This window comes from Clytia hemisphaerica, unplaced genomic scaffold, assembly GCF_902728285.1.
Source record: "Clytia hemisphaerica strain Z4C2 unplaced genomic scaffold, Clytia hemisphaerica genome assembly, whole genome shotgun sequence".
Taxonomy (NCBI): Eukaryota; Metazoa; Cnidaria; class Hydrozoa; order Leptothecata; family Clytiidae; genus Clytia; species Clytia hemisphaerica.
Genome location: NW_027103286.1, coordinates 2,152,819 through 2,164,723, shown reverse-complemented (window position 1 = coordinate 2,164,723; position 11,905 = coordinate 2,152,819). Strand labels below are relative to the sequence as shown.

The window sequence follows — 11,905 nt, the reverse complement described above, 5'->3', positions numbered from 1 at the left end:
GGGTAGCAATTCAAAAAAAAAGTTCGATCAAAGATGGCGGGTATAGCTTTATCCAGGGATATATAAAAGTCAGTGGGTACGTTGTAGCATTGTAAGCAGGTAAAAATTTCGAATTTTGATAAATTATTGGAAAATTTTGAAAATGAAGTTGAAGACGATAAAAAATACAGTCAATCAAAGTAACAAATTCTTTAAAAAATTCTTATATACAATTCAAATGATAATCGTAACTGTTGTGATAAATCCTATCAAATATGCTTCCCCGTCCACTGACATGTGTTTTGTTTTCTTACGAACGCCAGATTTTGAAAATGGATACAAAACAAAGAAAAAGTGTTCATGGTTTCACTTGTTCAAGCCTGAGAAATGCTGTATTCAGTTAGTGGGTCTATAACAATATAAAATATTATGATAATCTACAAAAATTATCTGGGATACTGTCCTTCTCCACTCAAAGTTAAGGCAGTTTCTAAATAATTCAGTCCATACCTTATACTTCACAAACCTGGTTTACCTTGCACAGATTTATAAAGCACGAAGGGCTAGATTTGGTGCTTTGACTGAAAAGTGTGACATGGTTAGCTAGCAAATCCTACCTAGGTCACGTGACATTACTATAGAATTTCAGCGCTTGACCAATCAGAAGCTTTGCGGATTTTCGAAAACAATAGCAACTATATTTCTTGTGATATTCATTTTTTTTGCTTGGGAAAGCTTAAAGCACGACATCTAGCCCTTCGAGCTTTACAGAAATCTGTGATACCTAGTACCCTCTGAAACACGGTCCAGTGCCAATCTTTTTCAACTAAAAACCACGTGATCAAAGTATATTACAACACATGGATTTACGTAAAAATACTGGACAACAAAAACTGAAAATAGTTCGTGAACGATATCGTCTGGCAATTTTGAGTGTTTTTTTGGTTTCTTCAACTTTGAGCATTGTTTCTTGAACGTTCCGTTGAATATTGTCGATCATTTCACTCTAGAAATAAACTCGATAAATAAACTCGTGTGACTTAGGAAAGCCTTCCTAACAATTTACCCTAAGTTTTTGAGATTAATAGCAGCCATATTCAGAGATCCACTTAGGGCTCAAAAGTTCCTCTATACCTTGAAGTCAGCAAAAAATGGCATTTTTCGATTTTTTTGTAGTTTTTGCTGATGTCATCAAAATTTTCAAAAAACTTTAGCTTAGAAAGTTAGCCATTGACAAAGATTCAACATATACTTTTGAAGTTACAGCCCTTTTACAATTTATGACGTTATAATTTGATGACGTCTTAATTCACATTTTCCTTAATTATAAATTTTTTCGGTCGACATTTAATTACGTCACAACTGAGTCCTGAAACCTTAAGGTATAGGTCAACTAAAATTCATAAGTGAATACCTTAGAATAGGTGCTATTGACCTCAAATTAGGATTCCTTAACGATTTTTTTGATTGAACTTGAAAGACGGCGAAAACTAGCGAAAGGGTTATGGTTAAACTTATGTTCTGAAACAGGCTTGACTTTACATCTCTTCTTCTGGAAAGGATTGGAGCAGAGAGAAAGAGTGGGGCGCTCTCCCCTACCTTTGGGTAGATAGATATTGAAAGAGGAGCCCTCTAGTGTGTATTTTCAAAATCAATACTATTAATTCAAATTCAAAATATTTGAAAAGTTGGACACAAACTTATTAAAAATAATTCAAGTTGTTACCTGTGAGTCTACAAGTGTTGCAATTTCTTGGAAAATTTCGAACAAATCCTAAAAAGTTTTAAAAGTGTTTGTTTAATTTCAAGATACTTGTCTAAAGTAACTCTTTGCTTCCCCTAGGCTTCCCCTTTTTATGCTCTATTTTATGCCCTCCTATCAAGGACCAAGACTAAATGGGGTGAACCTATCATCCTAAACATAGGAAGGGATTTCGATACTAAGGTCTACCCTTAGTTTTAAATGTGTAATATTCGCAAGGGTAGTACTAGTATTGACTGGTGAACAAAAAAACATCACAAGAAGTAGAATAAAATAAAATAAGTTCCTTTGCCAAAATTAAGTTTGCTATCATTTTCTGAAATGACCTCTTAATTTTTTACTACAACACTCATTTTAAGGGGAAAAGGAACCAATCTTTCGCCAAAATTAGTTCCCTGAAGGTAACAAAACTTACCTTTATGGACTGTTCAAGCTTTAAAATATCCGCATGCCTCTCTTCTACGATTTGAAGCGATTTGTTTGCTTTCTCGATATCTTCGAATGCCTGTTGAAAATCAAAATTTAAATCATGCTGGTACTGTATGTGCGGTTCCAAAGGCCTATTAAGATGTCAGCTCATCAAAAGTTAGGACAAAGATGGGCTAAAAATATCTAATCTCGTAACAGATCATCCGATCTGCGCATGCCACGTTCTGCTCTAAAGGGATATGGCGAATATGACGATGATCTGACCTGGTTTTTAGGCAAAACATTCAAAACTGTATAAATTTTTACGAAGCAAAAGCGTTCTAATGTTTATGCTTGGCACTTGATTGTAGTGTTTGTTTTCACCAATCACCGCTCAAAAAGCTCATTTATAATATTCACCTCAAGTCTGGATGAAAAAAACTGTACAGTTTCTCTTACGGAAGCATGGCCTTTAGAGTGCACATTTACCAGCGCAGATTAAAGATTTTATTTTTCATAAGTGTTCCCGTTTCATATCAGACACATATTTCATATCAGGACAATGTCTACCTATTGTTATATTATGCTGATATAAGCAAAAAATTGTTTTTCTTTTCCTTTTTCTGACCAATCTTGCTCCACATCCGTGTCAATCCAATGTGAAAAAACTTGTGAATTAAAAGTGATGAGTAAGCAAACGATATAACTCTTATTTAAAAACAAAACCTTTAATCAAGATCTGGTCGAAGATTAGAAATCTTTTGAGATATTGTCTGCTTGACATGCTCCAAGAATTTAATTTAAAAGCTTTTGTCGAGAGTTGATGACACCTTAAATAAGTAAATGAAAAGAAGTGTTAGCTTACTATATCTTGGTGGAAAACAGAAAGGTTTCCTTGTTCCAGCATTTCTTCGATCTTTTCATTATCAACTGATCGATCAACTGAAAAAAGAGACGAGAATTGAAAGCTGAATTTGTTTGCTACTTAAACATAACATGAGCGGGGGCTTTGAGAACAATAGATTTATTGTTGTATGACTAGTAGGGAAAGTTGACTCTCACTGATTTGGAATCGAACGGGAATTCTAATTTGTTCGATTTACGGAAAGATTCGAATCAAAGTGGAAAATTTTCGTCGGGGAAAAGTTCGTCACTTGCTGGTAGTTGGCAAACGCATTAAGGCCGGGGAAAATATTCGTCACTTGTCCAAAATTTCGTCACTTCTCCCCGACGAAGTTTTCCCCGATAAGGTAATAGACTTTAGACTTAGCGAGAGTCAACTGTAACAGTAGGTTTTCACTTGTGACCTAACCGTACAATATTCCTTCCCTACCAAGACTTACTCAGCATAAATTGTCTTTTGATCCTTGATTTACATTGGTCTCTATGAACCAACTGCACTCGATTATATTCGTTCATTACGTCTTGAAATTCTCGAAGCAAAACATCCAACTGCGAGTGAGCGAGAAGAACATGAGAAAATTCAAGTGTTTTGCTTTTCATGAGAATAAACTATGAGAACATAAGGCTTTAATGGCCTAAATATTAAGAACAAGTTAAGAACATTTCAAGACTTCACCGAGTCTAAAAAACCCAACTTAATTCTCTCAATAATCGAAAAAATAAAACATTTTAAAAACACTCAAAGGAGAACATCCAAAGGCTTAAAAAATTGTTGATGTTCTTATCAAAAAACGTATAGAAATTTTCCTCCGTGGTTCATTCTTGTGGTAAATTTTGACAAATGCGCTTCAGTTTTATACCCCTTCTCACAGACCCGGTACGATTTTTTCAACCAGTTGGGATGAAAATAACGGACTCAACCTCGATGATGATTGATACTCCCATACTTTTTATGGCTGGGGATTTCAATTCTTTTGTTTTCAAGTCAGAAAATTCAGTGGGATGGGAAAAATAGCATAATATTTTGCAGTGAAGATTGGTTTATTTGATTATTTTCAGTGGGCACAGAATAATTTCCCACCGGGGACGATATTTTGGCCAATTTTTCCAGTGGGAAGGGTTCCCAGTGAGTCTGTGAGGAAGGGGGTGTACTTATGTTAAGACACCCAATATAATCAGCAAGCAAAACACCTTTGAGAGAAGAACTATTCTTACATGATCCCTTTTGATTTTATCATTAGTTGTCATGGATGCGTTGTCTTTACTGGAAAATTTTTCGTTGTTGTTGTTATTGTTGTTAAATCTTAATTCTTTTTGTTTCCTTTCTTCTCCAACCTGCTTTTTCAGTCCTGAAAATGAAAAAACTTGTTTAGGACATAATCATAGTTGACATTTGAGTGATTTTGATTACTTATTCGGTGAAAACTGCCTTAAGAGAACCAATTTTGTCAAGAAATAATTTTGGCGAGGGGTAAAAATCCTCAGAAAAGTTGAATTTATCGAGGACTTGTTTTTTGCGAGAAGCGAGGTTTAATTCAGACAAATGGAAGGGTGAATCAGTTTCTTTCGACAAAAAATGAGTTTTTATAAAAATTAGGGATTAAATTTCAAAAATTACTTATTTTAGCAATGCAGCAAAAAGTTTAATTTTGGAGAGAACTAATTTCGAGGAGGCAGCAATTATTTCAACTGACTTCCCTTAAAGGGATTTCAATCAAATTGAAAGTTTAGGACTCCGCTGAAAGATAATTTCAAGAACAACGTGATAGAGATGGTTCAATCAAAACAAAGAGAAGTGGAGTACCTTTGATATCATCATTCAAATATGTGGATGTTTGTTTGATGGTTGCCAGTAATTTGTCGTACTCCTCTGCCAGTACTGTTGTGAAAAGCAAGAAAGCAATGAGTTCAATTGCTCAAGTATTCGTTCAGTCTTAGACTTAGAATTTTTAAACGTTCAATTTTACCATGTTTTTAGGCTGAGTCGAGATATATAAGCAGGGTTTCTTTTTTTGTTTTACAGTCCGCCTAAGTAAAAGCAATACTACCAGGCCACTAAATTGCGCCATTCAGTCTACAAAAAATGTTCTTTGTTCGATGCAACTTACCATAGAGAATAACTAATGTTTTTTGTTGGTTAGTATTTGGTAACTGTTTAATGAATGAATTCTGTCTGTTCAATTTCTAGATCGACGTGATACCATGGAATTATTATAGACACTGGAAAAACAATGAGCTGAATTTTGCCAATTTCTCATGTACAAGCCTTGTCCGCAGTAATGACATTATTGTTCACCCTCCTTCCACTATTAAATAATTTTTCGTAGCATTTTAATTGCATTTCTCATCAAAATACACTTATCCAATTCCCAAATGAGACTTTAAGTTCTCCTCCGAGATTCAAACTCATCTAGTTAATTACTAATTATACCTCGTTATGACGTTTTAAATTTCGAGAAAGATGCAAAAACATGCTATGTATAAGAAATTGAATATTGACACCAGATATTTTTAAACTTCAACCTCAAAAAAGCCACCGTGCCACCACGTGCCACCAAAAGATTTTCAGACCACAGTGGAGCTATGAGACCCACGTCTAATATATATCAATCCCAGCTCTTCTCGGAGATATATTGGAAAGATATTCCCAATTCAAAATTTCGTGTCATTATAAGCATTTTGTTTGATTTTACTCGTCCGATGATGTTTTTTTTTTTTTTTTTTTTTTTTTTTTTTTTTTTTTTTTTTATAGCAATATATTTCGCAGGTCTATTGACACCAGATTTCATAAATGTATTCGCTTGGTATTCTAGCATTTATTTTCAAACTTTTAGCCAGCAAAAGTACGATCAGAAAAAGTTAGAGAACTTTTTAGAAATAAGAAGAGTATTAATTATTTTTCAAAATCAGAGTCCTTCGAGCCGCCATGACAGTTGTCCTTTGCGGACAAAGCCTTACATCGATTGTTTTCTGAAACAATAGAAAGACAATACTCCGCTCTCCACCGTTTCATTCGATGTTTATCCAGAGTCTCTATAATAAATCCATGGTGATACTGATAGAGCTCCAAACACACATTAATTTTTTCCAAAAGCTTCAATTTTGAGCGATTTTAGCTAAATAGGTGAGATTATTACACACACATCGTAGACTTTGTATCTTAATTCAGCTTTTATTGGCTCCATATTTGAGTCTCGATTGAAATTACTGACTAATCCGATTAGTCAGTAATTTCAATCGAGACTCAAATATGGAAAATCCAGCATCAATGTTTAATTGACTTCGACTAGTTTTCCCAGAACATCTGGAATAAATTCCGGTCTCGTGATAAATCAGACAAGTGAAATTACACCAGAAACGATAGGTGCTTCGAGACAAAGTAGAAATGTAAGTACAATCATAATCGAGATATATTTTGACACTTTAGTGTATTTTAACGTTTTTCAGAATTTAAAATTCGGGCGAGAATTGCTATTTTAGCACTTCCACTTTCTTTCATTGAATATTTCGATTTTAGTTTGGTGGCTTCTAGGCTATATTCCAAGCCTTATTCGAGCAAATTTGAGCTTTTAAATCCTGAGATCCTAAGGTTCTAAGTCTTAAGTCTCATGTTAAATCTCAGAGTTAAAACTCTACTTTCCAACTGTAGTTTAAGGCGCTTAAAAATCATTTGTGGTGTTTGAAATTTCGCTGGGAACTCCCCTTTGTCTCAAATATTTTGTCCATGATTGTAGATGGTAAAATGTTTGAGATTCACCATGTATATATATATTTTTAAAGCAAATATGATTTCTTGGAGTACTGGACCTGAAAAGTCCTAATCTATGGGGCATGGCATAAAAAATGAAATGGATTCTTTAATATATTTCCGTAGTTTCTCAGTGGAATCGATTTACAATATATATAATCAAATAAGAAAGTAATCAAAATCATACTTTATGCGCCTTAAATTGCGCCCAGGACCAGATTTACTGAGATAATTTTAAAAGACTTGCATTTTTTTCGCTTGTTTCGCTCGCAATAAAGTTTATTGGTAACTTCTTTTCAATCTAGCTAAGTTTTTTTGTGCATATGATAGTATTATTAAATGAAAATCTAACTGCGCCCCAAGACCAATTTGCTGACAACAATATGAAAATCATAAAAAATCAATTTTTTCACTCGCTTTGCTCGTATTACACATTTTTTCTTTAATTTTCTTTTCACTCTACAATCAGTGCCATAACATATTGGCACTTTTGGCTAATTTACCATTTTTCGAAAATTGAAGTTTGAGCGAGAATGTCAATTTCGGGCCTTCAACTTGATTTCATCGATTATTTCGATCTGGGAGGGATTTATTGGTTTCTAAGCTATATTTCAAGCCCTACAGGACCATTTTTGAACTTTTGGATCCTCAGATTTTTAAGTCTAGCGTTAAAACTCTACCTTTCGAACCTAATTTAGAGCACTTACAAATCGATTGTGGTTTCAAAACTTCCCGGTGGATTTCCCTTTTGTGCCATGTATTTTGTCACTGATTGTAGCAAGTGTCAAATTTGTCAGTATCTATTTCTTTATTTAGCAGATCTTGGCAGTCGATTTTCAAAAAATTTCTAGTCGGCCCCAACCATGGTGGGACCTGTTATCCCTTTTCCATTTATCAAATATATATCTAACTCTTATCCACTAGATATTTCTTTTCTCATTATGCCTAAGCAAATTAATCTGGCGGGTAGGGGCGCCACTTTGGAAAATTGGGGGGGCACCATTTAAAAAAGATTGACTTTGGCCCCTCCAGAAACATTTTCCCACAACGCCACTAGAAGAATACGTTAAAAATATCCAATCCTCGATTTTTGGTGGATTCACTTTTCTTATGAAAAAGTGTCTATTGCAGACCCGAAAGTATCTTGTTTGAAAATAATGTTCATTTTTTTCATATTTTACAAAATCCTGATCAATATATACTGTCATAGAAATACTACAGTCAAAGAAATTTTAAAATAATTGTGTTTTATTCTCAAAACTCACCAGCATCAACATTCTAAATTTTTGGACTTCGTTTTTTTCTTTAAGCAAATAAGAACATAACTACCACAGATATATTCTTGGTTAATACCAGTAACACTAAATGAATGATTGCCTGCTGAACATTCGACCGAGTTGGCTTGATGGAATTCCAATATTTTACTGCGATCTGTGGGGTGTAGCAGTAAAACTAGTTCTGTCTGCTCATGTGTCCAGCCAGCATCGAATCCTTTGATTGTTATTGTATTGCTTGTATTAGCACTTTTCTCCCTTTTTGAATAGAGAGTAATACTTGAATAAGAATTGACATAGAAAATCATTTTCGTGAAAACGTAATCATCATACATAAATGTGGAATTGTTGCTGTCCATTCTTTTAAAGATATCCGAATACCAGCTTTCATACGTCTCATAAATATCAGCTCTCGGGTCAACACGCTCGACAAATTTCTCAAATCCATCGATCATCCGATCTTTTATCGGTATGAAAATCGATTCCAAATGATCTTTAGGTAGTGATGTTCTCAAACTTTTTTGAAGCTCTTTGTTCTGAAGTTTCATCTTCTCAAGAGTTAATGTAAGATTTTGGATTTCCAAATCTTTGATTTTCAGCTCTTTCTCGTACATTGCTCTCATTTTTTCAACATCTGTAGTTTGGTTTGTGGAAGCATTTGAAACGGCCATCTTTGCGTACGACTCAACAAACTACACTTACGACTAAGCAAACCACTGTGATACACTTATTATCGTTCTCTTTTTTGCGTGTGAAATATGATCAGTACCATAGTTAACATATCATTTATGACATTTCAGAGAAGCTTTTGTGTTTTTGAGAATGCAGTGCCATTACAAATACTTCGCTAACCTCGTCGCTATCAAGTTCATTTTCTCTTAACTTAAGAATACTCCAAGTACTGTACTTACTATAATTTCTTTTAGACATTGGTGATAACCTCTTTCTCAGACGTCTGGCTAGAATGAATCCCCAATGAGGATTGATCAACTATTAGTCTCCTCGCGAAAAAGGCAAAAAAGAAAAGGCCCACGGTATTCGTCCGGATGGAAAGGTTCAAAATATATATTTTTGACATGTTAACGCAATAGAAATTTTAAAACCAAACCCATTTTAGAAATAGGAAATTTTTACATTCTCACTGGTATCTAGCGTTTTCATGTTGTTCCAACTGAGCTGCCATTGAAACTTTGTTCTTATTGTTCTTCTAACCAAAACAATTTTAGTCTGGATTTTGTTGTACTTTCCTAAAAAAGGTTTCTTGTACAAATGTCTAAATGCCCGAAGGCGGATGCTTGAATCTTTCAATTTATAATATCCGAGCAGATTCTGATAATCCGCGCATGACATGCATTCACTCTAAAGGCCATAGCTCCGTATGAGAATCTGCCCGGGTTGGCGCATACCGCTTTGATCTATTTTTATCCAGATCTGAGATAAATATTAAATGAGCTATTGAGCGTGCTGATTGGCTAATGAAGCAAAGCAGTTTTGAATTGAATGTTTTGGCGAGATATAACCAGGTCAGATCGTGGTATGCGCAGAATGGAGGATCTGTTACGAGATTTTTCGTTCTGTCGTGCCTACTTTTTAAAACCTATCTCTTGATTGATTTTCAAGAACAAAATAGTAGCGTGGAGAATGAGAGTGTGGCTCAGAGTTTTCACTTACAATCATCTTGTCCGATAGAAGTAAATTTTTCTGATTGTTTCCGTTGCAAATCGATGATCAGATTTTTCATCAAATTGATTCTTTGTTGCAAGTTCGTCACCTGGGAAAGAAAGTGAAGTAATCTCAAAATAGGAACTTTTGTAAGGTTCGAATCCAGCTGGCAAACAGCGCTTTTTTTAAAGATCGTGTGTTTTTGTTGGTTGTGGAATTGATGACACTAAAAAGAATATCACCAATATTGCTGTCTGTATCAACCTTTTGTTAGCTAAGTATCATTCAGATAATGACTACACGCTTTTTTTATAAGAATACACTTTATAAGAATGTCCATGATGAAAATGACCAAAAAATTAAGAATGTGCTAAGAATATCACCATCATAGAATTTTGTACTCAAGCTAAGAATGACATTTTTAGACCATTTTAAATTATAAATCGTCAATTAGGATCCTAACCTACTAGTAAGAATGCTGTAAGAATATTTTAGGATGATTTTCCCAAAAAAGTTGAGAATATCCATGATGAAATGAATTAACACCATTCTTGTAAAAAAAAGCGTATATGGTAACCTTCTTGAGAAAATCTTCCATTTCATTTGATAATTGTTCAGCTGCAGAATAAGGGCTTGCATCGACATCCAAAAGATAACTGACGTCGTCATCATAAGCATATCCATGATACTGTTCGGGTAGAAATCAAAATGAAGATAAGAAAGTTTTTATAAGAATAACAAGGCTCACAAAAGTCCAAAAAATAGCAATTTGAGAACAAAACAACAAACAAGATTCTAGAATTATGTCTAATAACGTTGAGATATCTTGGTAACAATACTTTGAAAACGAGGCTCCCCAGCTGGTACACAACGTTGTTCCAACGTTCATTTAACGTTATATGGACGTTGTGAACGTTAGATAAACACTGAAACAACGTTGTGTGCTATTGGGATCTGATTGATTTTAGCATTTTTAGAGCATTTTTGACTGTGAATTGCTGATTATTCCCCAATAAGGCTCAAAACGTTCGCAAAAATACCATTCTATGCTTCCTGTATGTACCCAGTATGTATTACATGTTAAATGCAGGTTGAATTCGGATGCTAACCAAAGAATACAGTGGGTCCATTTGTTTCTTACCTCAAGACCATTTTTGCCACCTTTCCCCCAAATGCCACCATCGTGTGAAACCATAGACAGTGGAAACCGTGTTAAAAATGTGAAAATATACCATCTTGCGAACTCTTAGTTACATACGTCAAGAATGGTCGCATAAATTATAAATAAATATAAAAAAACTATAAAGAAATATAAAAAAACTAACAAGAAAACGAAAGTGAAACGCACCGTAATTATGCATTCGATTATTGCCGCCATTTACAATACCATTCTTCCACTTTTGACCCAGAATGTAGAAACAAATGCAAATTTCTTTTTGCTTGGAAAAGCTTGGCGAACTTCCACTTTTGACACAAAGAACACAAATGATCAATGTAAAATGAGGTGGTAAAAATGTAAGTATTTTTTAACACTTTTGAACACATTTCGATGAAACAAATGGGAAAAAGGTGGTATAAATGGCATAAGTGGCATAAATGGTGCTGAAACAAATGGACTCAGTGTAGTACAGAAAAATGATTTCCCCAAAAAAGTTAAGGATAGATAAACTTGATGAAATGGAAATACACCATTCTTTTAAAAAAGCGTCGAATTTCACATAAAGTTCACTGGAAGAAAATCTTACCTTTTCAAAAGCAATCACAAATTTTTCGAACAAATCTTTGGTCACCATGTTATCGAGTCTTCCCTGAAATGACTAACTGGAATATATTACTCTAAAAAAATGACATACAGCAAAGTGAAACATAAAAAGCCAAAAGATAATGTGCAACCAAAAAATCATATAAAATACTAGACATTTTTTCGAACGATATTTCCATCTTTCGACCCATGACAATAAGTAGAGATACTCAATATTCAAAATCAGACTAATGAATAAAGGAAAAATTAGGAAATTTGTGTTCAGTAAAAAATATATTAAAAGACATAATATGATCATTCAAAGGCGACAAAAGTGACCAGTTATTATTCAAAATTAAGAAAACTAAGCAATCATATGGCAGTCAAGGCAATCACCTGACCGCATGGTCAAAGAAAAACTATTCAAT

General features: G+C 34.2%; 1 protein-coding gene and 2 long non-coding RNA genes across 3 annotated transcripts; all 3 read right to left on the bottom strand.

Moving 5' to 3' along the window:
• Nucleotides 1-325: 325 nt before the first annotated feature.
• On the bottom strand, nucleotides 326-2,246 carry LOC136806779 (uncharacterized). Its single transcript, XR_010846610.1, has 3 exons — nucleotides 2,157-2,246; nucleotides 1,706-1,753; nucleotides 326-985 (listed from the first exon to the last, which is right to left on the bottom strand). It is a non-coding gene; the product is annotated as an uncharacterized lncRNA (long non-coding RNA).
• Nucleotides 2,247-3,015: 769 nt separating this feature from the next.
• LOC136806772 (uncharacterized) lies at nucleotides 3,016-4,391 on the bottom strand. Its single transcript, XR_010846607.1, has 3 exons — nucleotides 4,268-4,391; nucleotides 3,493-3,601; nucleotides 3,016-3,091 (listed from the first exon to the last, which is right to left on the bottom strand). It is a non-coding gene; the product is annotated as an uncharacterized lncRNA (long non-coding RNA).
• Nucleotides 4,392-4,803: 412 nt separating this feature from the next.
• LOC136808369 (uncharacterized) lies at nucleotides 4,804-11,616 on the bottom strand. The gene is made up of 4 exons (XM_067064904.1): nucleotides 11,482-11,616; nucleotides 10,314-10,424; nucleotides 9,746-9,845; nucleotides 4,804-4,931 (listed from the first exon to the last, which is right to left on the bottom strand). The coding sequence occupies exons 1-4, from the start codon at nucleotides 11,527-11,529 to the stop codon at nucleotides 4,804-4,806; spliced, it is 387 nt and encodes a 128-aa protein (XP_066921005.1). The 5' UTR covers nucleotides 11,530-11,616.
• Nucleotides 11,617-11,905: the final 289 nt, after the last annotated feature.